We start from the raw sequence: 26,265 nt of genomic DNA, 5'->3' as shown, positions 1-26,265 counted from the left end.
AGTATAACTACAGCGTGTAACACGCTCCTTTCATTTCCAGCTGTTACCTTGCGTAGCTAAACCGGGAACGTTGGTTACACGCTTAGAGATTTTGTGGCTGGTCACAGACTTCTGAGAAGATGAAGGTTCCTTCTGTTATGTTTATCAGTTTAACATTACTGACCGTAGTGAATTATGTGTACGGAGAAGAATCCACATTGACGTCACTTTTACAGGCAAATGTCACTGAAACAGGAGTTCAGGATATTAAAATACAAACAATTCAAAATGAAACTTCAGTAGAAGTTGATGGAACAACTACTACAACTGTCAATGATAATAACACTGAAATCGTCAAAGAAATGGAGAACTCGACATCTGTTATCACAAATTCAGATAAGAAAAATATGGTAAGAGTTCAAAAGCTTTACCTATTGATTTTGTAGTTCTCAATGTCCATCTACGTGAGCACAATTTTCATTTTTTAATTGCTTTGATAGTTAATTCGCTCAAACTCAGTCTGTGATATTTGTGGTCTATGTTCTTTAAAACTACTTTTTAAAATGAAGGATAAGAAACCGATTTTATTGGAATTATAAATCGCTTTTACCTTGTTTTTTAAGCTTTGAATGTGATTTATAATTCAAATTACTTTACTTGTTGTTACACATGAAAAACAATTAGCTCCAGTGTATTTTGTTTCAGGTCTAACAAGTATTAAAGTAATTGATATTAAAAATATACAGCAAGAATGTAAAAAGAAAAAAACGCACATATACAATTCGTAAACGCTAGCATCAGAAAAGCTCACATAGCTGAAACCAAAGTGTGGAAGAAATATTAAATCATAACCAAAACTTAAACTTTTTACTTGGTTTTAAACATGATTTCGCCCTTCTAGTGGTAAATCTGAAGGCTTGTAGCACTAAATATTGAGTTTCGTTACCCATGGTTGGCACATGACAAATAGCCGATTGCCTAAATTTATGATTAAAAACAAATAAACAAATCAATATGTCGTAAACATTTACAATTTACGTTTTTTTATTTAATATTGTTTAATAGAATTAATTTAGTCACAATTACATGTACTCTGTAGTGTCATGTACCTTTTAGAAACTAGTTTGTTTTAAAATAATTTTACTTGCTTGTATCTAAGACGAATTCAGTCGAATAAAGGGATTTAATAATAAAAATAAAAGTCCATACGCATTAATTTATTAAAAAGACAAAACTTATGAGGCTTTTATTTACATAAAGACAAATAATTTTATCCGTTAGAAATAAACCCATGGAATGAGCTCACTGCCAAGAAACTATCTAAAAACAGAGAAGAAAAAGTTTGCACCTGGCTTGAGTTTTCATTAAATCTCACCTTTCAGTGGCTTGGCAAGTTTGTTTTGTTTGTTTGTTTTTGAATTTCGCACAAAGCTACTCCAGGGCTAGCTGTGCTAGCCGTCCCTAATTTAGCAGTGTAAGACTAGAGGGAAGGCAGCTAGTCATCACCACCCACCGCCAACTCTTGGACTACTCTTTTACCAATGAATAGTGGGATTGACCGAACATTATAACGCCCCCACGGCTGAAAGGGCGTGCATGTTTGGCACGAAGGGGATGCGAACCCGCGACCCTCAGATTACGAGTTGCACGCCTTAACACGCTTGGCCATGCTGAACCAGGCTTGGTAAGAAGTCACGGGCTTATAACATGGGACTTCAATACCTGTAATTGGCGTGGCTCAGATATTTTTTATGTAGTTTTATGTTTAACAGCAAGCAAACTTTCGTTGTATGTCTTAAGTGTATCGTTCAAGACTACAAATAGTATGTACTTACAGTGTTTGTACTTCCTAGGTCTCGTTGCTTAGACTTCATTCCTACACCTGTAAACTATGTGCTTCAAATCGAAGCTAGAAATTACCATGCTTCGCTGATTTAATTACCATAATCGTAAAATGCTGTCTTGCACTTGTTAAAATTACCATACGATAGTCACAAATTTCATTAAGATGGTGGATGTTTCCAAATTTACTTTGGATTCTTTTTTAATTTCGCGCAAAGTTACACGTGGGCTATCTGCACTAGTTGTTTCTAATTTAGCAGTTTAAGACTAAAGGGAAGGCAACTTGTCATCACTACCCACCGCCAACTCTGAGGCTACTCATTTACCAACGAATATTAGGGTTGACCATCACATTATAACGCTCCTGAAGGGGCGAACATGTTTGGTATGACGGAGATTACAACCCATGACGCTTAGATTGCGAGTCGAGCGTCCTAACCACTTGGTCAGGCCGGACCAATATATTTGGTAAGCGAGGCTCTAGCCTTTCATTAAGATGGCGGATGTTTCCAAATATACTTTTGGTAAGTGACTTTCTAACTTCTATGTGATAGATCTCATCTCTTATTCTTTTTTTAATAAAATGTGGGCCCCAATTTCAAGAGTTACATATCTATCCGACCAAGTACGAGTTTTGTGTCAGTAAAAATCGTGGAAAGTAGCGGGTAAAATGAACTTCTTCCGTGGACTTTATAAAGCCTTGATTGTTTGCTTGCTTCTGATGGTTGCGCGAAGCTATAAAAAGGCTATTTGCGCTACCCTTAACTAATTTTTAATTGGTATATTATAGGGAAGGCAGCTTAGTCAATAGCGCTCGTCGCCACTTCGTGATTAAGTGACTCTCTTGTAATAGCAAGATTTGACCGTCACACTTTTTAATATACAACCTCAAAGTGCTGAGTGGGCTTTTGTGGAAAGGGGCACGAACCTCGAACCTTCAGATTCAGATTTCGGCAAACTAACCACTAGCCGTCATCCGGCTTAATTACATATCGAAGATTCCTATTGAAAAATTGAAAGTCTTTCTTAACTACAAAAATAATATTCACCGTACATGAAAGTAATTTATAAGATATTTATGATTTTTAACACTTTTGAGACTGACTTCTGTTATTGCGTTTTATGTTTCCTGTTCGCCTTTTTACTTTTTTGTCGATTATTTGCTTTATTTTTATATTTCATTTCTTTAAACTTAGAATATCTTAGCCCTGTACCTATCAGAAGACTGACGAAAATATTTCATCTGGTATATTGTTGTAAACACAACTGAAGTACTTAAAGTACACCAATTGGTTTATAATACAGCAAATTAAATTTGGCGCTTTCTTTCTTTAAGAGGTATTGTGGTAGATAAGTACAAATAATACATAAAAGTAGGCAGTATCTTTTGCATGTGTTTTCGTTATGTAATATTATTTTCTATTATATTTTGTATGCTGTTTAGACTACCTCACCAACAACAGGCGACGAAATTTTTTTTTTAAGGCTATATATTATATTATGCAATCTTCACGCAGTTGTCCCTCGTTCATTGCAGCGAGATCCGAAACTATTCTGCTCTTGAATGTCTAAACATCAATCAACCTGGTAATTATTTAACTAAAACAGCTGGTTGAGTAGGTGTAGCTTATTTATCGAAATACAACTGGAAATATACGTGTTTGTTTGTTTTGGAATATCGCGCAAAGTTACACGAGGGCTATCTGCGCTAGCCGTCCCTAATTTAGCAGTGTGAAACTAGAGGGAAGGCAGCTAGTCATCTCTACCCACCGCCAACTCTTGGGCTACTCTTTTACAAAGGAATAATGGGATTGACTGTCATATTATAACGCCTCCACGGCTGAAAAGGCGAACATGTTTGGTGCGACCGGGATTCGAACCCGCGACCCTCGGATTATGAGTCGAACACCTTAACCCACCTGGCCTTCCGGGTTGAGAAATACACGTGTTTTGTTTTGGTTTGAAATGTCTAGTTTGGAGTTAGTTCTTTAGCTTTCCTATAAAAGGGCCTCAGTAGCACAGTGGTATGTGTGCGGACTTATATTTCTAGAAACCAGGTTTCGATACCTATGATTGAGAAAGCATAGATAGCCCATTGTGTAACTTTGCGCTTAATATCAAAAACAAATGAACAAATAAAACAATCCTACCATAAGGTTTAAAGCACGAAATTTGGTATAATTCAACTTTTTTTCTCTTCCAAAAGCGTGTTTATATATAGCAATAAACTGTAGATAAAGAAAACCAAAGCTCAAAGAAAATAATAATGCCAGTTTTTCACGATTGTTTGTTTGTTGTAATGCACAAAAGTATACAATGGACTGTTTATGCTTTTGCTTATAACGAGTATCGGAACTCGATTTTCAGGGTTGTAAAACCCACTGACTTACAGCTGAGTCACTGGGGGCAAGTTTTTCAGGGGGCCAAAAGTCTTCAAATTAATTCCTTAAAGCGAAACTTTAGGAGTTATCCTTCAGAAAGAAAATAGTTGATATAGAGTGAAAGAAACAAAACAAGATATTGAACGTGAGGTTTACTACGAATAAACTGAAGCTTCAGAGTGAGGCAAATAACAGAGTATATGTTACATACGAGCACCATTAAGGGTCGTAATGGCATTACATTTCCATTTACATCACATCTGCAGGATTTGTTTAGAGCAACATGAATACACTGTAAACATGAAAAGCGTTGCATAAGAATTTCTCAGCCTCAACAAGCCTTTGCCGTTCAATTTATTACTACTTTCAAAACATTGAATGTCAAGGATAAATCGTGGATTTTTAGTCTTTTAAATCGAAAATAACGTACATTATAAAACGTTTCGATTCAAATAAATTACGCAAATAGTACTTTTTTATCATCACTTCGAAGTAAGAGCTTATTAGCAAGATTCTTATTTTGACTTTCGTGAATAATGTTTTTTCAAATATAGTTTTTGTTGAAACATTCACTTACTATTACAGCATGTCTAGAAATGTCTTACTTACCCCATGAGTAGAGAGATTATTCCTGTCTAGCCCCTAACATAATATTGTGCTTCAATGTGCTAAAGATACACGGTTTTTCACTTCATGTACTATTGCTATTTTTTTCTCGAAACACTTTTATTTACGTTCTCATTTGCTCAAAAAACAAGCTTTCTTGTTTCACTACCTAGCAAATATGTTCCCTTTTAGTTTCTTTCATTAGTTTCTTCGTGTGCAACTCGCATGTTTTACCGCAAACCTCTGAGCACTAGTTGTGTTGCTTTATATGCAGCCTGTTTTATTAGACACTTTAGATCTAAAAACTGGTCAGGTTTCTTTCTTGGCTTTTTTATAAAACTTCAGGACACAATAGACTTGATTTATTGTTTTATGTACATCTCATAATGTTGATTTCTTAATTGTTTCAGAAACTTCGAAATTCAAGAAACAATCATTGTTGATTAATGGGCAGCTTATGACATTTATTTCTCGGCTTTTTTATGAAACTTCAGAACTCAATGAATAATATTTATGTTTTATTTACATCTAATAATATTTATTCATTACCTCTTTCAAAGAATGTTACGGTTCGAGATAAAGGTTCTGTTGCTTTATGCGTAGCTCATAATGTTGCTTTCCAACCTTTTCATAGAGATTTCTGGAGTTTAGAAACAAGCTTCGTTGGTTTGTGTGCAGCTTATAATGTTTTCTCTTGTCATAGATACTTTAGGACTCAAGATACGGGCTTTATTGTTTCATGTTCTATCATGACATAGCAACTCTAGATAAAAGCTTTATAGATTCTTATGCTTCTTTACAACATCAGCTCATTACCATCAGAACGTTGCTGTAAAGTGTGACTCGAGTTTGTGATATCTTTTTAAAAACTTTAGCAAGTTATGGTAAAAAGATCACTTCATAAGTGATCAAAACTTTTTTCTTTTGCATTTTTGAGAAATCATGTTTGATATTATAAAGTTTGTGTGATAATAATTACTAATTTTTTGTAGAATGCATCAGGAACACCTGACGAGGAAGAAGTAGAGATGACGTCGAACGGCACGAGATCTGAAAACCATCCAATGACGACAACGGAAACGACTTTAATAAAAAAATACAACAGAGGTTTTAACTTCCACATCGAGTTCTCAGAAACCAGTTCAGCCAACATCAGCACGAAAACCACCTGAGGTCAGTTTACTATACACATTTTTTATAACATGAAAACTCTATCTATTTTCACTCATTTAATTTTATAATTACACATAGGCCTTCTGGCGCCCTAATATCTCCCTGGAAATATTTTCAAGTGCACTATCTATTGTTTCTAGTCCAGTGGTGTCCACAGAGGGTCAGTCAAACTTTACAAGAATCAAGTACTAGGTTCCAAGCTGCCTTTGAAACAACTTTTTGCATTGGCGGTCGTCATGACTACGCCTATTGTCTGACGTCTACATTTTCATTTTAACAAACTTTTGTAATAATGACGCGGAAAATCTTAAGTAATCCATTCTAGAAAAATTTCGAAAGACCACATCAATGTGCCATCTCATTTGTTTAGGCAGATAAAAAGTACAAAAGCCCTTTAGAGTCGTAAATAAGCAATTGACTGATGTTTGATGTTTGGTCGAATAGGATTGTTACCAATATAGTTTCTTTGTCAATTTTTCCCATAAATCTGGTCTTGATTTCGAGGAGCAGCTAGAAACTTACGAGGCTTCATAAATTGTAAATCCTTATTCGTTGCGTTGTTAACAGAGACATACCTGGTTTTATACTTTTTTTGTGCCTGGTGTTGTTTTTCGTAACCATAACCTTCGCTTTCCGATGAAGGGCGTTGCTCTTGAAAAAATTGAGGGTGTGGTTTCAGAACTGGTTGCTATCCTAAACGCTTTACTGTGTGAGTTTTCCTACTTTCATGGAGAAGAGTGAACGCTCCTCTCTCTTTAGAAATGTCGTGTTTTTTATCTCTGCATTGTTTAAGTCTCTTTATACCGGATATCCTTCCTTGAATAACATATGACATGTTCTTTAGCCAAATATTTATCGTTGGTGACATTACACTGCTGAATGCTTGGATTCCACGTGACCGAAAATATTGTTTTGAATTTTGTTTGTTTTGAATTTCGAGCAAAGCTACTCGAGGGCTATCTGCGCTAGCCATCCCTAATTTAGCAGTGTAAGTCTAGAGGGAAGGCAGCTAGTCATCACCACCCACCGCCAACTCTTGGGCTATTCTTTTTAGTAAGGAATAGTGGGATTGACCGTAACATTATAATGCCCCATGGCTGAAAGGGCGAGCATGTTTTGTGTAACGGGATTCGAACCCGCGACCCTCGGGACCGAAAATATAGATGCTAAACATGCTTGTCAAGTTACCACAGCTTGCACTGCATCAACGTATGCAAATCTTTTACTTACGTGCAGTAAACTGTACGTGTGATTTACGGAGACCTTTTTACCGTTAAGCGCAAACCTACACAGTTACCACCGTTATGGCTATTTGACTATTTGTTTAGGTTACAAGTTCTCCAATTTACCATAGAGCCATCATGGGGTGGAGAGGCTAAACGATCACTACGTTTTAGCACAATAATACGATTTACTGGTTCTTTAAGGCTTGGCATGGCCAGGTGGGTTAAGGCGTTTGACTCGTAATCTGAGGGTCGCGGGTTCGAATCCCCATCATACCAAACATGCTCGCTCTTTCAGCCATGGAGATGTCATAATGTAACGATCAATCCCACTATTCATTAGTTAAAGAGCAGCCTAGAAATTAGCGATGGGTGGTGCTGACTAGCTGCCTTCCCTCTAGTCTTACACTACTAAATTAGGGACGGCTAGCGCAGATAGCCCTCGTGTAGCTTTGCGCGAAATTTAAAAAACAAACAATACTGGTTCTTTATTTACTTGAATATAGATTTTTCTGAATAATCTAGAAAATATAAACGTACTTGTTACATGAGTGTGTGTTTTCTTATAGCAAAGCTACATCGAACTATCTGCTGACTCCACCGAGAGGAATCGAACCCCTGATTTCAGCGTTGTAAATCCTTAGACTTACTGCTATACTAACGGGGGGACCTGGCTACCTGAAAAGTTTGAATTCAAAATAGTAAATGAATAAATTCGTAAAGAAATTGTATGAAAAGGCAAACAGCCTAACGCTTAAACTTTATGACTATATCATAAAAGATTCTAGATCATCTGAAATGTAACAAATAATGAGTCGTTGTGAGAAAAAGCTTTGCTATACATATAATGAAATATACCAGAAAAAATTTACAATGAAATATTGCATGTTTCCATTTTATATCACCGTGGTTGCTATAACAACAAAAGAATAGAATGCAACTTGCAGGTGCGCCCTGTTTTGTAACTGTAACTGTAGCACAACCGTACGGAACTGCGGGCGCTATAGCAATATAGTGATAGGATATATATGTGAAGGTACTCCCACTCGCCCTTTGCATGGTATGGTAAATATAACTGTCTGGACGCCACTCTTTATGATGGTTGAGTAGGTAAAGGTAAAAGCATATATCTTATAACTATAACAAAGTCCCAATTTAACTGAAATACATAATGCAACATTATTTCTGAAAGATATATCACAGGAAGTCTTTAGTGGGTTCTTTATATTTTTTAAACTATTACAATGTCCTAGTTTAACTGCAATACATAATGCAATTTTTTCCTGTGAAGAATGTATCAATATACGTTACAGAAAATTTTTAGTGACTTCTTTATATCTTTAAACTATAACAGCATCCCAATTTAACTTCGTTACATGATTAAACTTTACATGTCAATAAATGTTACAGGAAATCTTCAGAGCATTCTTTATATCGTTAAATACAACAAAATCCCAATTTAACTTCAATACATAATGCATTAGTAACCATTTAATGTTGCAAAATTATCGCCTTTTATTTCACTTAAACGTTTTTGTGTTCCTCGTTTATTTGACGTAATTAAATAATCACCGTAATCAGAATATATTATCGTTATTCAGCAATGCTGCATTCTGGTTTCTATTTGTAACACGACCAGTTTTCCATTCTTAATAGCCTGAGTCATTCTTATTGCAACATAGTTTTCCATTAATATCTCCAGGTCAACATTTGATTTAGGGGTGACTTAAACCGTAGGCGCCTAACCAGAGAACAAGAAGTACCGCTCCACTTTGAATATTTTTTTAACAAGAGGTTTCTATCGTCACAAGCCCCCCACCACATCGGTGGCTCAGCAGCGAGTTTGCAAGCCTATGATACTAAGATTTGGGTTTCGATACCCTTTGTTGGCAGTATACAGATAGCCTGCTGGGTAGCTTTGCGCTTAACAACAACCAGGTCAAACCTGTTTGTTACTAGTTTTCTTCTACAAATAAACTTGTCAGGTTCACTAAAGTAGGAGCGTTAACTTTAATTTTTCTCAGTTATATTACATACTTTGCGAAAACTGAAGCTAACTCACTGTGTATCATATTGCAGCTATAAATTGTTAAATTAATAACGTCACTTGTGAGTACTAAACTCATTTAATAGTAGTTTAAATAATTCATTCTTAATTGCTTCATAGCATATTTTCAAGCGCAGCTTCAACTTCATACCTTTTCCCTAACATCTGTTGCACAACATTAATATAAGATTTTTCGCTGTACATCAGAACTAATCAGACCAGCTGGATCTCGCTAACAAAGTCATAGTTGAAAACATATTTTAAACAGTTCTCCAATAGTGTTGTATCATATGGAATGTACTTTCCTATCACAAACGCGTTCGTCATTTTTTATCTCTATTTTTTGTGCAACATTTATAGTATGCGATGTGTATAGAATGGTTTATTTCAAAGATGTCTCTTCAAAGGACTTTAAAAGTGAAAACGAACAAACTCAGATATAAATTGATTTGTGCGCAAAAAAAAAAAAGGTACTATTGGAGATACTTCAAAGTTATTACACTCCTTCGGACGGCAACAACGTTTTGAATGTCGTAGCAAAGCCGTCTCGAGCTATTTGCTGTATCATCCGAGGGAAAGAGGACCTCCTAATTTTGGCGTTATAAATCCGAGGACTTACCGGTGTTCCACCTGATGAAATTGTAACACTTACTACAGATAAATGTTTTACCTATTTTAGCTTAATAATAAATTTCTTGTTTTTATCATTTATTTTACAACAAACCCAAAACACTGAAAGTTTAAATTATAAGCGTATCTTGTACGAATAAGAAACAAAACATTTTGCTAAAACTAAATTTATCTGGCATGTCGTGTTCAATAAATTGTGTCATACCCTAAACATTCAAATCGTAGATTCGTTACATGCATTATTAAATCAATTCAGTTAAACGACTTCATAAAAATAATAAGATGACCCACTTTTAGATATTCCATTGAATTCTAGTGATCGTCTTTCGTCTTAACAAATGATAGAAAAACCGTTAAAACGATGGCTTAATATTTTACAAATATGTAAAGTCTTATAATACTTAACAAGTGTATTGAGAAAGGTTAGAGGCACGTAGAGATTCGAACTGAGGTGTTCTTTCCTTTATAATTTTCACTGTTATTTTAATGAGATGTTTAAATTTATTTATATACAGATTACGATGTATCAGTCTCTGTTACGTTGGGAGTCAGCACTGGTTTTGAATCTTTCTCTCTCTGTACATATCACAAAAATCATGGTATGATAACTTGTATAAGCTGAGACAACTGGCAGGTGCACCCGAGGTTTATACAGAACATTAAATGTGTGTTTTATCCACGAACCAGAAGGTTTGCAGACTAAACTTAAACCATGTACATATGGAAAATGAGCAGCTTACGTCATACATTCAGGCTGCCGAATGAATCACTGATGCTGCAGTTTGCACGAGATCCTCACGTGGTACGTGAAAATAAACTCTTCTCCCACACACCTGGGTTTTGAGGATACTTCCATAGCTAGGTTTATTCTTGTTGTTACACTTCACTTTTTTCATTACATTGTACGTGAATCAGAGATATTTATTATTAAGTTAACTTTTTTACTTTAAAATTAAAGATATGTACAGGTGATGTGGGCAAATATAGTAACATTTGCGCCAATTCATTGCTGAGACCGGCGTGTCCCAAACAGTATTAGGTGGAACCCTGAGGTTCAATACGATATCTAGAGATTACGAGGAGACATTTTGTGTAAAGGAACATGCCAAGTAAAGGTATGGCTTAAAATCACCTCATTCCATAAATCGTATCGCCCTGTATTCCTTTTTCCATTGCCTGTTTCATTTACGGACGGAGCCTAATGGATGACTCGCTGTAAGTTAGTGGTCACTAATAGTATGGTGCAGTGTTAAAAACAACAACAACAACAACAACCTAAACTGAATGTTGCTCCTGATATGAGTATCCATCATTCCACTATCACTCCTAATATTAAACGGATTTGTGAGCAAAAGAAGCAACAACATTTTTTTCACTAAGAAGGAACAAATATTTTAAACTATTTTAAGCCTTCATTTAATGTGTTATGATGTTAGGACTTGGGTGCTTCTTTTTAAATAAAAAACTATTTAATTATGATTAATGTATAAATACAAGAAATAAAAATTAAAGTTCCATAAATTATTTCTGTATGTACAAATATAATAGTTTCTGTGACTTAATTTATTAGCATAAGAATATTTCGTAAAGATTTTGTCAATTGTTTTGCAGCTTAAAGGTGTTCTGTAGGCAAAAATGTTTTGTGAAACGATTGTTCAGAGCAAATGACATGGAGTAATAATTTCTTCTCTTCAGAATGCCTTTTGATACCTAAAAACAATAGTTGGAAAGTATTAAATGTACGTTTTTAATGTTTATAAGTTTTGACATTCTCTTAGCATTTCTTTAGTATCTTAGCGGCACATTATAAGTTTCTTAAAAGTTTCATTATAAGTTTCTAAAAGAAATACTTAAAAATCATTTGCGTGGCTTTCAACGGAATTAGTAAAGTATTTTACGTCGTGCGTACATCTGGAAATGATGAATAAGACGCAGGGTAAAAACGAATAGAAAATGTGTTCTTTCTTCTGGTGGTTCAATGGTAACTATGAGGGTTTATAGCGCTAAAATTTGGGGTCCGATTCTTCGAGGAATACATAGCGCAGATGGCTTATTATGTAATTTTGCGTTAAAATAACAATCATCCATTCATTAAACACTACAATTATAATTTAGCAATCATTGGTGAATTTAATGTTTTCGAAAATAGTGTTTTTGTATGTGATATATATAGTACATCCAATAACCACCAAAAGTGTGTCTGTATTTAAACAAAGCAGTGGATATCTTGGGAAAGTTTGTATATATTATTAAATAGAGGTTAACTTTACGGGTCGAAAGGCACATTTTAAGGCACATACTTGGTTTTCCTTTTTCTATCTAGAATGCGCGAAAGAAACTTAATATACACAAAGGGCCCGGCATGGCCAAGCGTGTTAAGGCGTTCCACTCGTATTCCGAGAGTCGCGGGTTCGAAACCCGGTCGCGCTAAACATGCTCGCCCTCCCAGCCGTGGGGGCATATAATGTGACGGTCAATCCCACTATTCGTTGGTAAAAGAGTAGCCCAAGAGTTGGCGGTGGGTGGTGATGACTAGCTGCCTTCTCTCTAATCTTACACTGCTAAATTAGGGACGGCTAGCACAGATAGCCCTCGAATAGCTTTGTGCGAAATTCCAAAACAAACAAACAATTATAGTCGTGGGTCACGATCTCATTTACATAGAGTTGAGTACGTTATATTAAAAATAATATGATTATGAAAATTCATCCAGTCACTTGACATTTATAATTGATGTGAAGTTACTGTGGAAGGACATGTTATCAACCTACCAAAAATTTTAGGAAAGGAATGAAACGACTCTCTCAATGCACATTGTTTATACACTCGGACAATAAGGAAGTGTTTAGGTCTCAAATTTACAATTTGTAAAATATAACTTATAGTTATTGGTGTTGGAAATAAAGTAAATACAAATTAAACTGGGTACAAGAGTCATTAAAAAACTGTTTTTTACCCAAACTGAGCGCGTATCAAGAGAGAATCTATGAACATAAAGGTCAATGGCAAAAGTCTTTCATATGATACAGACAATCGTACTCAAAATAAGTAAGAATCGAAACAAGTAACGCATGTACAAGTTATGTCCACAACATATCAGTTCAACTGTTGCATACTTATAACAAAGCCACATCGAATTATCTGCTGACTCCACCGAGAGGAATAGAACCCGTGATTTCAGCTTTGTAAATCCGTAGACATACCACTGTACAAGTAGGGGCCGAGCAGATGGAGAGCAAAATGCGTATTCATGCTATTTCATACGAAGACATGCAGGTCAAGTAACTGTTTATGAATTTTGTGCAAACGGATTGTTGAAAGAGGAACTACGCATACGTCGTTCTCATAAAGTACGTGGATTTTAATCATATGGTAAGGAGGAGTAGTATGCTTTGGACATGACAGATCTACAACAAACTCTTTTGTAAGAAAAACTAAGCTGTAGAACTATTGTCAAAGTGCACAATCGTCAGCCAGAATACTAATAAGCATGGTGACATGAGCTGTAATGACGTGGTGAAAAGAAAAAAGTTAAATATAACGTATTCAACTTCTATAGACTATCCTGTTTGTTATTATTGTTTTCTAGTGTAACGGAAGCTAGACTTCCTTCATCCGCTTATTTTTTACATCGAAGCAACACATGTTTATGTGTTTGGTTATACATTGGTATTAGTTAGGGCTTGTTGTATAAAAAAGTTTCAAACAGCAGTACCAATACTTTTATAAATTACATACGAATTATCAAAGATATTTGTAAACATTCTATTCTGATATTAACGAGGCAAGTTCAGAAACAAGAACAACCTTAAAACACATGATATTTTATTTCTCGTGGTCTAACCTAATCAGGTTACAATCAACAAACTATCTATATGATGTTGAGAATATAAATCTAGTTCGGGTTAAAAACAATACATTTTTTTTTACATCTGTCTTTTAGATTCACCACATGAGTTCAATAACACGTAGGTGTGATGCTGCTAACATAACCACATAAAACTTTTTTTGAGAAAGAAACGGTAGTGGTTTAGTGACAAGCGTGCCGGACTGTTGATCCTGAAGATTTACGACTCGCTTGCCGTACTTTGAGGTGTGTGTGCGTTATAGATGTGACAGTCATATCTCACTATTTGATTAGGACGTTGACGGTGAATGCTGTTCACAAGCTAGCTTCCTACTAGTCTATCTGTTCAAAATTAAAAATATCTTGCGCAGATAATCCTTGTGTACAATTGCGTAACTATCAGAAAAAAATCAAATTCCTGAGAATATTTAACAGAAATCGTCCTTAAGAGGGCCAAAAGGTGTTAGAAAAAGATAGGTTACTAGGTTAAGACTTTATGTGGATAAGAGAAGACTGTTGTTCAGAAGCTTTCTATTTTAGTCGCTACGCATCAGAAAGCACGAAGTCAAGCATTCTCATGTTGCAGGTAAACATGAACACCTGGATTGTTGATCGTAAGCTAGCAAATGTCATCAGTGTCGTAGCGTTGTATTGATATTATAGAAAGCTTCGTTAGTTTCATAGTGCAGTATAGATGTACAACTTCGTCAGTGTCACAGTTTAGTATGGACGCTTCGATAAGTTTCGTGACATAGCATAATGTAGGAACGCTAACAAGTTTCGTTAATGTCATAGTGTAATATCGATGCATTAGCCAGCTTCTTCAGTGTTATATGTGACAGATATTTGCTATTATATATTTATTTTGATATATAGGTTTTGTGTAAGTTAAATATTGTATTTAGAAATGTACATAATTCATACTGTTAAATGTGTATTGCAAAAATAGTATAATATAAATTCATCAATAAGTTTTGTGATTGACATAGCATAATATGGAAACGCAAAGACTTTTCCTCAATGTCGTAGTGTAGTAAGGACGCGTCAATACGTTTCGGGTGGGCCCGGCATGGACAGGTAGTTAAGACACGCGGCTCGTAATCCCTCGTTGTTGTTATTTTATAACTGCTTTAAATGCATGTCACCATCGTGGAAATATGTAAAATATAATGTTGTAACCAAGAGCGGGATGACCTGGCATGGCCAAGTGTGTTAAGGCGTTCGACTCCTAATCCGAGGGTCGCGGGTTCGAATCCCTGCCGCACCAAACATGCTCGACCTTTCAGCCGTGGGGGCTCTATAATGTGACGGTCAATCCCACTATTCATTGGTAAAAGGGTAGCCCAAGAGTTGGCAGTGAGTGGCGATGACTAGCTGCCTTTCCTCTAGTCTTACACTGCTAAATTAGGGACGGCTAGCGCAGATAGACCTAGAGTAGCTTTGTGTGAAATTCAAAACAAACAAACCAAGAGTAGGTATTGACCTATTAATAAAACCACTCTACTTACTTACTCACTCGTTTATAATGCACTGGAATCAAAATCCAGTTTCTTGCGAAACATTCAGTTCGTAAGAAATAAATAATAATTTAAAAAGAATTACGTAAATATTTTTACAGGAGTTTCAACCTTCTAAACTCAGATTAAGGCCCGACATGGAGAGGTGGTTAAGGCACTCAACTCGTAACCTAAGCACTTCGATTTGTTTGTTTGGGAATTTCGCACAAAGCTACTCGAGGGCTATCTGTACTAGCCAAATCCCTAATTTAGCGACTAGAGGAGTTCACCACCCACCGCCAACTTGGGCTACTCTTACCAATGAATAGTGGGATTGACCGTCACATTATACACCCTCCGACGGCTGGAGGGCGAGCATGTTTAGCGCGACGGGGACGCGAAACCGCGACCCTCCGTCACTCCAAATCCCGTCACTCCAAACATGCTCGCCCTTTCAGCCGTGGGACTACTATAATGTATCTGTCAATCCCACTATTCATTGATAAAAGAGTAGTCCAAGACTTGGCGATGGGTGGTAATCACTAGCTGTATTCTTGCTAAATTAGATACAGCTAACGCAGATATCCCTCATGCGCGAAATTCAAAACAGACAAACAAACTCAGATTAAGGCGTACTGACCAATTACTCAATAAAATACTTTTTTTTCTTATTAAGTAAACATTCGCGATCTATCTCGATATTTTTTATATTTCTTGAGAGCTTTGTTCTTAGCTGATACTGACACGCGCGTTATTAATTGACATGTAGGCTGTGTATGCTTTGAACTGTGTACTTACCACGAAGTTTATCTTACCAATTGAAAGAGTGTTTTCCTTTTATGAAGCAAAAACAAACGGTAAAATATTGTGTACATGAAGCGCACATTTTTGTGTGAAACGTGAAATTCCCAATTATACGCATCGGCATCTGATACAGCGTGACAGCAACGGAAGTTGGATATCAATGATGTTGAATGTATAATTTACTCGCATTACACGCAATCCGGATAAACCGGCAGATCCATAGCTTATTTATATCAGAATGTTAATACCTATACTTTTTTTATTGTACTAGAAGTATAATTCCTGTATTAGATCCACACAAGATAATAGTCCTGTTATGCTGTCTAAAACACGCATCTGTTTAAGTTGCAGGGAAGTGTCTTTTCATTGCATCATAAAAAAACAGAAAAAAAACGTTCATTAACCTTGACTGTTTTAACACAACACTCGGCGTTGGAAGACAATAAATCAAAAACCACGTACCACAGAGTTTTGTACCACAATGAATAAACATTTACAGGTCTTTAATTTTATTTTAATTTCGTTATTTTGATTTGAGGTTCAAAAATGTGTTGTTGTTTTTTTACTGATTCACCAAGTGTAATTTAATAAATGGACTTTTAATAATATTTAAACATAAAGAGACAGAACAAGGAGATTTGGACTCCTTTTTGAAGTATTATGTACAAAATCACTGAAACAGAAAAGACCAGTCGGATTTTTGTTTAAACATACTGTTAAAAGTAGTGGGTTTGTGGTTTTCGCTTAACCACGTCTCGTGCGTGACAAGGATACGCTGTAGGTAAAAAAAAAAAAAAGTGAGATTGAGGGTTAGTAACCTGTGTAATACAAGCTAACAAAGGTGTTTCCCGCCCATATACTGGCTTTGACGATATACATGTACCCTGGATGGACTAGAGGTGGCTTAAGTCAACCTACTATTGAAACTAACTAAGCTTGTCACACACTACAGAGAATATTTAATTGTTTTGGGACTTACAGTCACAAGAGTATTACCACGGTCTGTCTAGGCCTTTATTTTGGAACTTAAAAAATTCATGTTTTCTGGGTAAATACATCTTCAAGCAACACTGGAGACGACGCAGTTATGATGAAGCTTAAGTTAACTAGTGGATAAAAGCATATATGAAAAGGATAGGTGGATATTTTTACTTTATATCTTTATTGTAATGGAGCTTGTGATGTACCTGTCCAAAATTCGGATCTCGAAATGACCTCATCAATCACATCTGAGTGATGTTTTTACAACCAGGCAATATTTTTATAGCTGAGTGATAAATAAAACATTTGAAATTTCCCTAGAAATAATATGTTTCAGTTTTAACCAATGAAAGTTACAAAAAGTAAGTTTTAAATATAAAACAACTTTGGTGAAAATGTTGTGAGTGTTCCAACAGAAAAGCATGGGACTTTCTTTGATAACAGAGTCTACAGGGAAATACTTCAGTAAAAATCTACTCTTTGATCTAATGCTGTGATAATAGATCATTTTAAACTAACATTTCAATAAAATCCTTTTTCTCATGGATGGTGAACGTGATTGCATGTTTTGTATGAGTACATTATCGTAGAATTGTCAGACAATTCCAGAGAAGCCCGCAAACTTCCACATAAACTACCAGTTATACTTTCTCGGAGAGGGGGTATTTCTGTTAGTTAACTTAATGTCACGTGACCAACATGAATGAGCCAATAAAATGTATCAGATAAGTAGTGTCCATTGCGACAGAACTATTTTAATGGATACAACTAGGTAGGAAAAGATCCATATCTGACTAAAGTGACATCTACCACGTTTGTGTACTTTTCGTGTCACTATCAGTTATGGTGTATTTATACCTGACTGAAGTGACATCTACCACGTTGGTGTACTTTTCGTATCACTATCAGTTATGATGTATTTGAGCACTTCAAATGGCTTTGATCATATTTTACCAACTGTGACACTGTGTAGACATTATTTTTTCGAGTACACTAATGCAATCTTAACATTTAAAAAGGAACACTAGTAACATACTAGATAACAATACTCTAAGTTTTAAATACTCATAAATGTATCAGTATTAAAAGTCAGTTGTAAAGATTATCTGGAAAGAGACCATATTGCATTGTGATTGGATATGTGTTTATAAAAGGAACTGAGAAGACCAATGTATGTACACACACACACACATATATATATATGCACTACTACTGGAGCTTTATATTTTAAGATTGAATCTGAAAAGTGGCCCTGTAGATATATCTTGAAATTCCTAAGAGCTGAATAAGTTATTGAGGAAGGATCTGAAAAGGCCAAAAGTTAGATTAACAATAAACAGTATTAAATACTCTACAGTTGGGAATATAAAGTAATGACAAAATACAAAATATATTGATAGAGGAAATCTGGAGTTTTTATAATGAAAGGAACATTAGCCACAGGTAATGATGATAATATTTTTGTTATTCTACAATTAACGTTTTGAAATTTCTCAAATATTATATAATACGGTTAACGAATAAATAATATTAACTATTTTATTTTTTATAGCTATACAAATGAATTATAAGCTGCTCTCACTGTGCAACAGTCAATTTGAGGTAATTTGGGATCAGGCGTTTACGTGCTCCGTAAACACAAGAATGCCCGGATTATAGATTCTGAGCTACTAACCTTCGTTAATGTCATAAGTGTAGTATGAATGCGGTAGTTAGCTTTCTTCAATGGCATAATGTAGTATACATGCGATAGTAACCTTTATCAGTGTATGTTGTAGATACGCTAACAAACTTTGTTAGTGTCATATAGTAGTATAGTATTAAGTTAATTTAAAATTAATTTGAAAAAGTTATTCAAAACCAACAAAAACAAACTAATTCTAAAGTTTTGCAATTATAACATTTTTCTAAATTAGTCCCCAACTCATCTTATTAAAAGCAGACGATTATAAAGAAATGTTTACAATTTACTTCCATAGCTAAGAGTTTTAATGACAAAATATGGCGGGGGTACTTGAGCAGGAAACGGACAATATGTCAACCAAATTTTGTTTATAGTCTACCTTTTTGTTTATTCTTGAAGATATTTTGAAAATTTGTTTGTTTGCAATTTTAGGTATGTTTGTTTCAAAGTAAGAATCTAATCAGGTAGTTAATTTGGTAATTATAACTTCTGTTTTTCAAGATGAAAAATTTCACATTGTTGCAAAAAAATCGGCACTTTGTTGCATAAAATTGGCGTCTCATTAGAGAGAAATGGTTCTAATTGAAGAAAACAATTGTCAAACACATTTTCATTCAAATGCAAGAGACTAAAATTTCAGAAAATGATTGAAAAATACAAAAGATGTGCGAAGAAAAACAATTTTGTTTGAACACAAAAAAAAATGACGATTCATATAAAGAAAAACTTAGAGTAATTGCCCACAGTTGAAACCTTGTTGAAAAACAACTTTTAGAATATTTTTAAAAAACAGATAAATTTTGGTGGTCCACTTCATTTGTTTACTACATTCAAGTCTCATAGTTAAAATTTTTCACAAAGTATGAACCTTATGCTTTATGAATATAACACCAAATTTTTGCAAACATCTGTATTTATGAATAGTAAAACAATATCAAAAGTTAGTTTGTTTTAAAACGAGATCCAGTAATCATGAACCCTTCGGTGGACTCAGCAGATAGCCGATGTGATTTTGCAATAAGAAAAACAAACAAACAGTAATAATGGAGATGAAACATTGTCCTGGATGCTAGTTAAGCAAGTGTAGCAACAGTAATAATTCGTTTGTGTAAAAATGCTATTTATTTCTTCCAGATACAACATAAAATTAGGCAGAAATTAAAAAAACAACAACTAAATGAACAGCTTCATTGGCCAATATGTTATATTTTTAAAAATAAAACCACCTTATGTCTATAAAAAGCTGTTTTCAAATATAATTTTCTTTACAGTCCTCTACTGGTAAAAAGGAAAATTCTGGAAGTGTTTTGAACTTGTCTTCTACCTTAGTGATTTTGGGATTCTCTACCTTGTTATTACACTAGGAGTCGTTTGGGTAAGTCAAGATTATTTCTTGGAAATGCAATTGTTTCGTATTTACTAAACTGATCTTGTGTGTTAGGCTTAATTTATATAAGTAAAGTGCATCTGCAATGTTTTCCAATACTATTTTGATCTTATCTCAAAATATAGATGACTTACTAGTAATATGAAAAACGACTCATAAAGGAAATCTTTTCCAAGATAAATAGATTAACACTCTTGTTTACCAGGACATTTGTCGAGCTACGTTTTTTAACAAACAAAGTAAGTATTCAATAAATTTTAGTAATACTGACTAAATTAGAAAAAAAATTGTTCAAAGATTAACTGTTTGTTTGTTTAAGCACAGAGCTAAACAATAAACAGAGATCGAACCATAAATTTTAGCTTTACAAGCCCTAACGTTTACAGCTATATCACTAAGGGTTCGATTAACTATTAATTTATTTTTTATTTCAGCACAAAGTTGCGCAATGAACTGAGTTGTTGCCCTACACAAAGATCGAATCACAAATTTTGTTTACAACTAAGCCAAAAATACAGTTTTATTAATAAGTATTATAATTATAATTGAATAAAATTGTTACAATATTTCTAGTAAACAGTTGTTAAATATAAGTATTTAATTATTGCAAGCACACAGTTGTTTTTTAAAGTTGTAACCAATCGATTTCAATGCTAATCTTTTCTTTTTCAACAGAACTAAATCTAACACGTAATTATAAATATTTACCAAAAGTTATATGGAAACTTTTACTGTTTTTAATGACATAAAAACCCAATGAGAATTGAACCTAGCCCGGCATAGCCATATGGTTAAGACAATGGACTCGTAATCCGAGGGTCGCGGGTTTGAATTCTTGTCAGACCAAACATCCTCGCCTTCTCAGCCGTGGGGGCGTTATAATGTGACGGTAAATTCCACTATTCGTTGGTAAAAGAGTAGCCCAAGTGTTGGCGGTGGGTGGTAATGACTAGTTGCCTTCCATCTTGTCTTACACTGCTAAATTAGGGACGGTTAGCAGAGATCGTCATTAAATAGCTGTGCGCAAAATTCAAAACAAACCACATCAAGAGTTGAACTATTTTATGACAGTGTGCAAATGCTAAAAAAAACAAACAAACTGTATGTTATATGTGTATAAGCTAACTGTAGAAGGTTGCCCACAAAAGTAAACTTTGGCTAAATATTTTGGTTGAGTTGTTAAGCGCAAAGCTAGAAAATGGATTATTCGTGCCTTGTTGACCATAAGTATAGAAACTTGAATTTTAGCTTCGTAAACCTGCAGAATTACGGTTGAGACGCTGAGGGGGAAGGGAGCTTTAGCTAAAATAAATATTATTATTCTCCTAATATTCATATGTATGTTAATTTCTGTAAAAATCAGCATAAAAAATTACAGTTTTGGTGGTAACTAATCACCATAACTGTTGTTTCTTGCAGCTTTTAGCTATGCGGCCAAAACCGAGCAATTTCGATATATTTTAAACAAGTACTTGTTACTAAACTTTTGAGCTATAATAATTAAAGTAAATGCTTTCTTATTAGTAAAAGTGACGCAAAAAAAGAAAATACGACGAAAAGCCTCCGCAGGACGAAACTAGGTACACGTTGAAACGAACGGAACTTTAGAGAACGTTGGCTCGAATAACACAATCTCGATACTGGTTTATATGAAAGTAAAATAACCCGTGCAACAAGTTCTGAGGCACTTATAACGAAACAAGAAAGTGACCTGTTTTGTGAGTTTTAACCTTTTTAAGACCAGACCTTTCCTTTATATGTGTTTGTCATGAGCAGAGTAAATTGTGTGTTGAGAAACAAATATGGCGTCGTTAAGGATACATTTGTTTAGTGGCTCTAGTATGCAATACCACATGTATTTTAGGAAAACATAATATTCGAGATGAAACAAAAGTCACTCTTCGAGTTTCGAAAAGGAATTATGGTAATAAAGATCTATTTTAGCAAGCAAAATGAAAACAAAGTATTGGTAATAACTATAGATTAATGCAATGCTTTAGTTAGATTATTATTATTATTATGTTTCTGAATTTTCACCCAGAGCTATACGATAGGTAAAAAGGATGGGTATTTCAAGTTATTGTTGTTTGTCGAATTTCGCGCAAAACTTCTCGAGGGCTATGTACCATAGAGGTCCTTAATGTTAGACCAGAGAGAAGGTAGCTAGTCAACACCACCCACGCCTATCGTTGGTTATTCTAATCGTGTTTCTTGTAAGGAACCTAAGCTCTCAAAGTGTGTGGCGCATTGTTTTTTGTTTGTGCAGTGAAAAAAGCGCGAACTACGGAACATTAAATCCACAATCTAGCTTGTTAGCCACTGGGGTAAAGCGTTGCTGGGCACTACATAGATTATTAGGCGGATGAATAAATAAGTGGATAAACAGACAAATGTTTATATACATATCTGAGGGTCGTTGGTTCGAATCCCCGTCGCACCAAACATGCTCACCCTTTCAGCCGTGGGGGCTTTATAATGTTACGGTCAATCTCACTAATCGTTGGTAATAGAGTAGCCCAAGACTTGGCGTAGGTGGTGATCATTAGCTGTATTCATGCTAAATTAGATATAGCTAACGCAGATATTTCGCGTGTAGCTATGCGCGAAATTCGAAAACAAACAAACAATATATGTATATAGAGATTCTTTTTTTATTTCACAAGGCTCTTCCTTGTGGTAAATCTCTGGATTTTTGAGATAGCTTCCTGCTTAAATCATTCGATTTCACAAAATATTTTCCGTACTTTAAACTCTCGGTGTGTCACAATAGTTACAGTCAGTCCAGCGAATGATGAGTAATAGGATACTGTTGAACAGCTGTCTTCCCACCAGTCACTTGTTGAAAATTAAAGACAGTGCCAGAGAAACTTTTTATATTTGCCATAAATATTTACAAGATACAAATTTTATTTCAGGGTCACGATTTTGAGCGGTCACTTGATATTCTTCACTGGATTTTTGTCACATCGATTCTACAAAAAGACAGGAAGTGTTTCCCAAAGATTATTGAAAACGTAAAAGGTATACCTTTCGATCCATTTGGAAACTGCAACAGGACAAACCACTAAACATAGTTTGTGCGGAAATTTATTTGTGGAGAATAACTTCAATCAAAGTACTATTTATACATTTTACTTTAGATATTATATATTATATATTTAAAGGAACTAAATACAAGCTATAATATAAAATATACAAGTGGAAATATATTCTGACGAAAAAAGTGTACTCGATGGATTTTATGTTTCTCTTTTCTTTTAACTGATTTCATGAAATAGCTAATTATTCATTAAATATCCACAATTTTCTTCTGTAATAATATTCATTGCAAAGAAGTGTTATAGAAAATGGTTTCTTATTTCATGTAATACGCCATGTTTGTACGAGATAAAAACGTAAAAATAAGATAAAAATATAACGAGAACATTCGGGATCATTGGACAGCCAAAATCCTTGTGCGAAACTCAATTTTAAGTTAAATAACTTCTCTGTTTGTTTCAGGGTGTCCTTTAAAATACACATGGTACGGTTTATAAAAGTTCAATGTTAATGCTACTGACTTTCTATAATGTGTAAGGTGTTATCGCATCTTTTATTTGTCGCTTGAAATTGTTTAATAACGTAGTTTATTTGCATAAACAAATTAAATAGTGGAATCTCACAAAAACCAAATAAAGTATAAAACGAAAGCCTCATACATTTGAAACTAAACAGCAGAGTCTTTAGATCTGGGGCCATTGAAACTAGACCTAGTGCCTTTAGACTTGGGAATAGTGAATGCTTCATTAAAGAAAATTATGCGAACCTTGTATAATACATATCAAGGGGTAAACCTCTAACACTCCGTTTTCTCTGTATGTAGTAGTCACCAGGAAGCTGGTGATTATGGTCTTCTACAGATCTCTTATTCTTGTGGTACAAAAAAGTTCCAGTGTCGATACATCCATTCATTTAGATAGAATCTTGACGTATGTCAACTTCCACGGTTTCTCCTTCCTTCAATTTTTACAGTTACGGCTAAACTTTCATTTTCTTTTTCCCTCATAATATGTCCGAGAAACTTCAACTGTGTCTTTCTGTTGTCAGTCGACAGTTTGTTTTTGTAGCCTGCTTTTGACAATATATTTTCACTTGAGGTGTGACTTGTTCAACACACCTTTAGGGTGTGTCTTTAAAACCACAACTCAGTTGTTTTATTCTCTTTTCCATACTTGGCGATACTGTCCAAATTCTGATGCATATGTGAGAACTGGTATAATATAGCAATCAAAACCTTTAACTTCGTTTCCTTAGCTATTTTACTGTTTGTCAATATATTTTTTCGTTTTTAGAAATGTATCTTTGCCATCCATATTTCCTGTTTTATTTCATGGCTACATTTACTGTTTCATGTTATCAAGCTTCACAGGAATTTATTTACTTACATTTTCTACACTGACATCCATACAGAAGTGATCTTTATAGTTGCCACACATTCTGTTACATACAGTTAATGCTTAAACCATTCTCCTCGCTTTCGCTGACAACTTTTATCTAAAACTCTTTACAGACACTCTTCTGAATCAGTTATTAAAACTCTTACAAGCATAAAGCAAGTTGTTCAAGTTTTGTCCGCCAATGATCAGTACTACTAAATCCCTGGTTTCCCTCAGGACTTTCTCACTGTACAAATCATGTTAAAATACACAGAAATGACTTACGCCTCTCTTAGTTTGGATATAATCACTAACTTAACTTTCTATCTTCACTACCACAGTTTTGTACCACTAGAGGTTTCTTAAAATTCTCAAGTCTTTACCATCAGTTTCAGTCCTTTTAACTTTGTGAATAACTTCACACGTTTGACTCCATCGAAAGCTTTAGTATAATCGATAAAACACAAGAAAAAGTCTTTCTTCACTTCTATTGCCCTTTCTTAAACAATCTGTACCACGAAAACAGAACTTATAGAACTATGATATTCAATAAAACCACATTAAACTTTTACAATATCCAATCTTATTGTACAACATGGTCTTATTATCAACATCTCTGATAGGATCTTTGTCATGTGGTTCCTTAAACTGATGATTCCATGGTATTCACAGTCATTGGTTCTAGGAAAGTGCATTCAAGATCAATGATTCTTGGGTACTTCACCACTTTCATAAACCTCATTGGTAATAGTTCTTAACTCTCTACACCAAGTTCCTCAATATATTTTATTATCATGTTTACTAGCCAAACTCGATAGCTGTTAGAATATCATAGGTTTGAAAACAGGGCGTTTATAATGGTCAATGTTGCGTTGAGAAAAAGAACCCTACAAAAGAGAAACAACCGAAAGATCCTTTAGAGGCAGTTAATCACATTAAAGGTGACCAGAAGCGAATAGTGGTCCCATTATATTTATTCACTCCTATCTATTTGTTCACAATAAAAACAAAATTATCAATTTCACCTGACTGTTTGCTTTACCAGACGACAGATGGCTAAAAAGACAGAATAGCGAAAACTTTGTCGTCAAGGTTATTACAAAGTCCAATTTACAATGAAGTCCATCATTCCTGTTCTATGAAGTGGGAGTATCCTGTTAAGAGCCTTGGGCTTTGTCATGTAGATTATATTGTTTGAAATTAGTTCCTATTGTAGTGTCTGTTTGTCTTTATGCACACACAATAAATAAAAATAGCACTAAGAAGGTTGTCCTGAAAAAGGATTAAAATTTTACTAAATATCATGAAAATTATGAATTTATTTTTGTACACTCTTGAAACTATAAATAATTATTTGTCGTAAATAATTTGTATAGTCGGAAACAAGTAATAAACATTTTTTTTATATTTGTATAAGCTAACGATAAAATGGATTGTGAATTTAAATATATAATGCTCACAAAATCTGTTTTCGTATTCTTACCGATTTGGCATTATAATTAGAAATGATTTCACATCCTATAATATTAACTTTAAAACATTATCCTTAAGTAACACAAGTTAAAAGTTGTATTTGTGATTCATATGTATATATCTTCAAACAACAAGACAGAAAAGCAAAAGGCGTTTCATAAAAAAAAAACATATACACAAGAAATTAAAATAATGGAAGGGTGTGAAGTGAACCATAGTAGTTACATAGCAGGAGGGGTATACCGTCTACGAAATTTAATCTCTATTGGCAAACAACAGGGATACATCGTTTATCAG

The 26,265-nt window shown here is 34.6% G+C and overlaps 1 protein-coding gene across 1 annotated transcript; it reads left to right on the top strand.

Moving 5' to 3' along the window:
* Nucleotides 1-25,249, top strand: LOC143250462 (uncharacterized). The gene is made up of 4 exons (XM_076501026.1): nucleotides 1-389; nucleotides 5,801-5,981; nucleotides 19,965-20,068; nucleotides 22,996-25,249. The coding sequence occupies exons 1-2, from the start codon at nucleotides 120-122 to the stop codon at nucleotides 5,978-5,980; spliced, it is 450 nt and encodes a 149-aa protein (XP_076357141.1). The 5' UTR covers nucleotides 1-119; the 3' UTR covers nucleotide 5,981; nucleotides 19,965-20,068; nucleotides 22,996-25,249.
* Nucleotides 25,250-26,265: the final 1,016 nt, after the last annotated feature.

The sequence above is a fragment of the Tachypleus tridentatus genome, chromosome 5 (genome assembly GCF_004210375.1).
Source record: "Tachypleus tridentatus isolate NWPU-2018 chromosome 5, ASM421037v1, whole genome shotgun sequence".
Taxonomy (NCBI): domain Eukaryota; kingdom Metazoa; phylum Arthropoda; class Merostomata; order Xiphosura; family Limulidae; genus Tachypleus; species Tachypleus tridentatus.
The sequence above is the reverse complement of the archived record's forward strand: the minus strand, read 5'-3'. Positions and strand labels throughout refer to the sequence as shown.

Excerpts from the sequence above, each read along its gene's own strand:
- LOC143250462 (XM_076501026.1), top strand. The coding sequence starts at position 120 with ATGAAGGTTCCTTCTGTTATGTTTATCAGTTTAACATTACTGACCGTA. Across the intron at positions 390-5,800 it reads ATTCAGATAAGAAAAATATG|AATGCATCAGGAACACCTGA; the intron begins GTAAGAGTTCAA and ends AATTTTTTGTAG.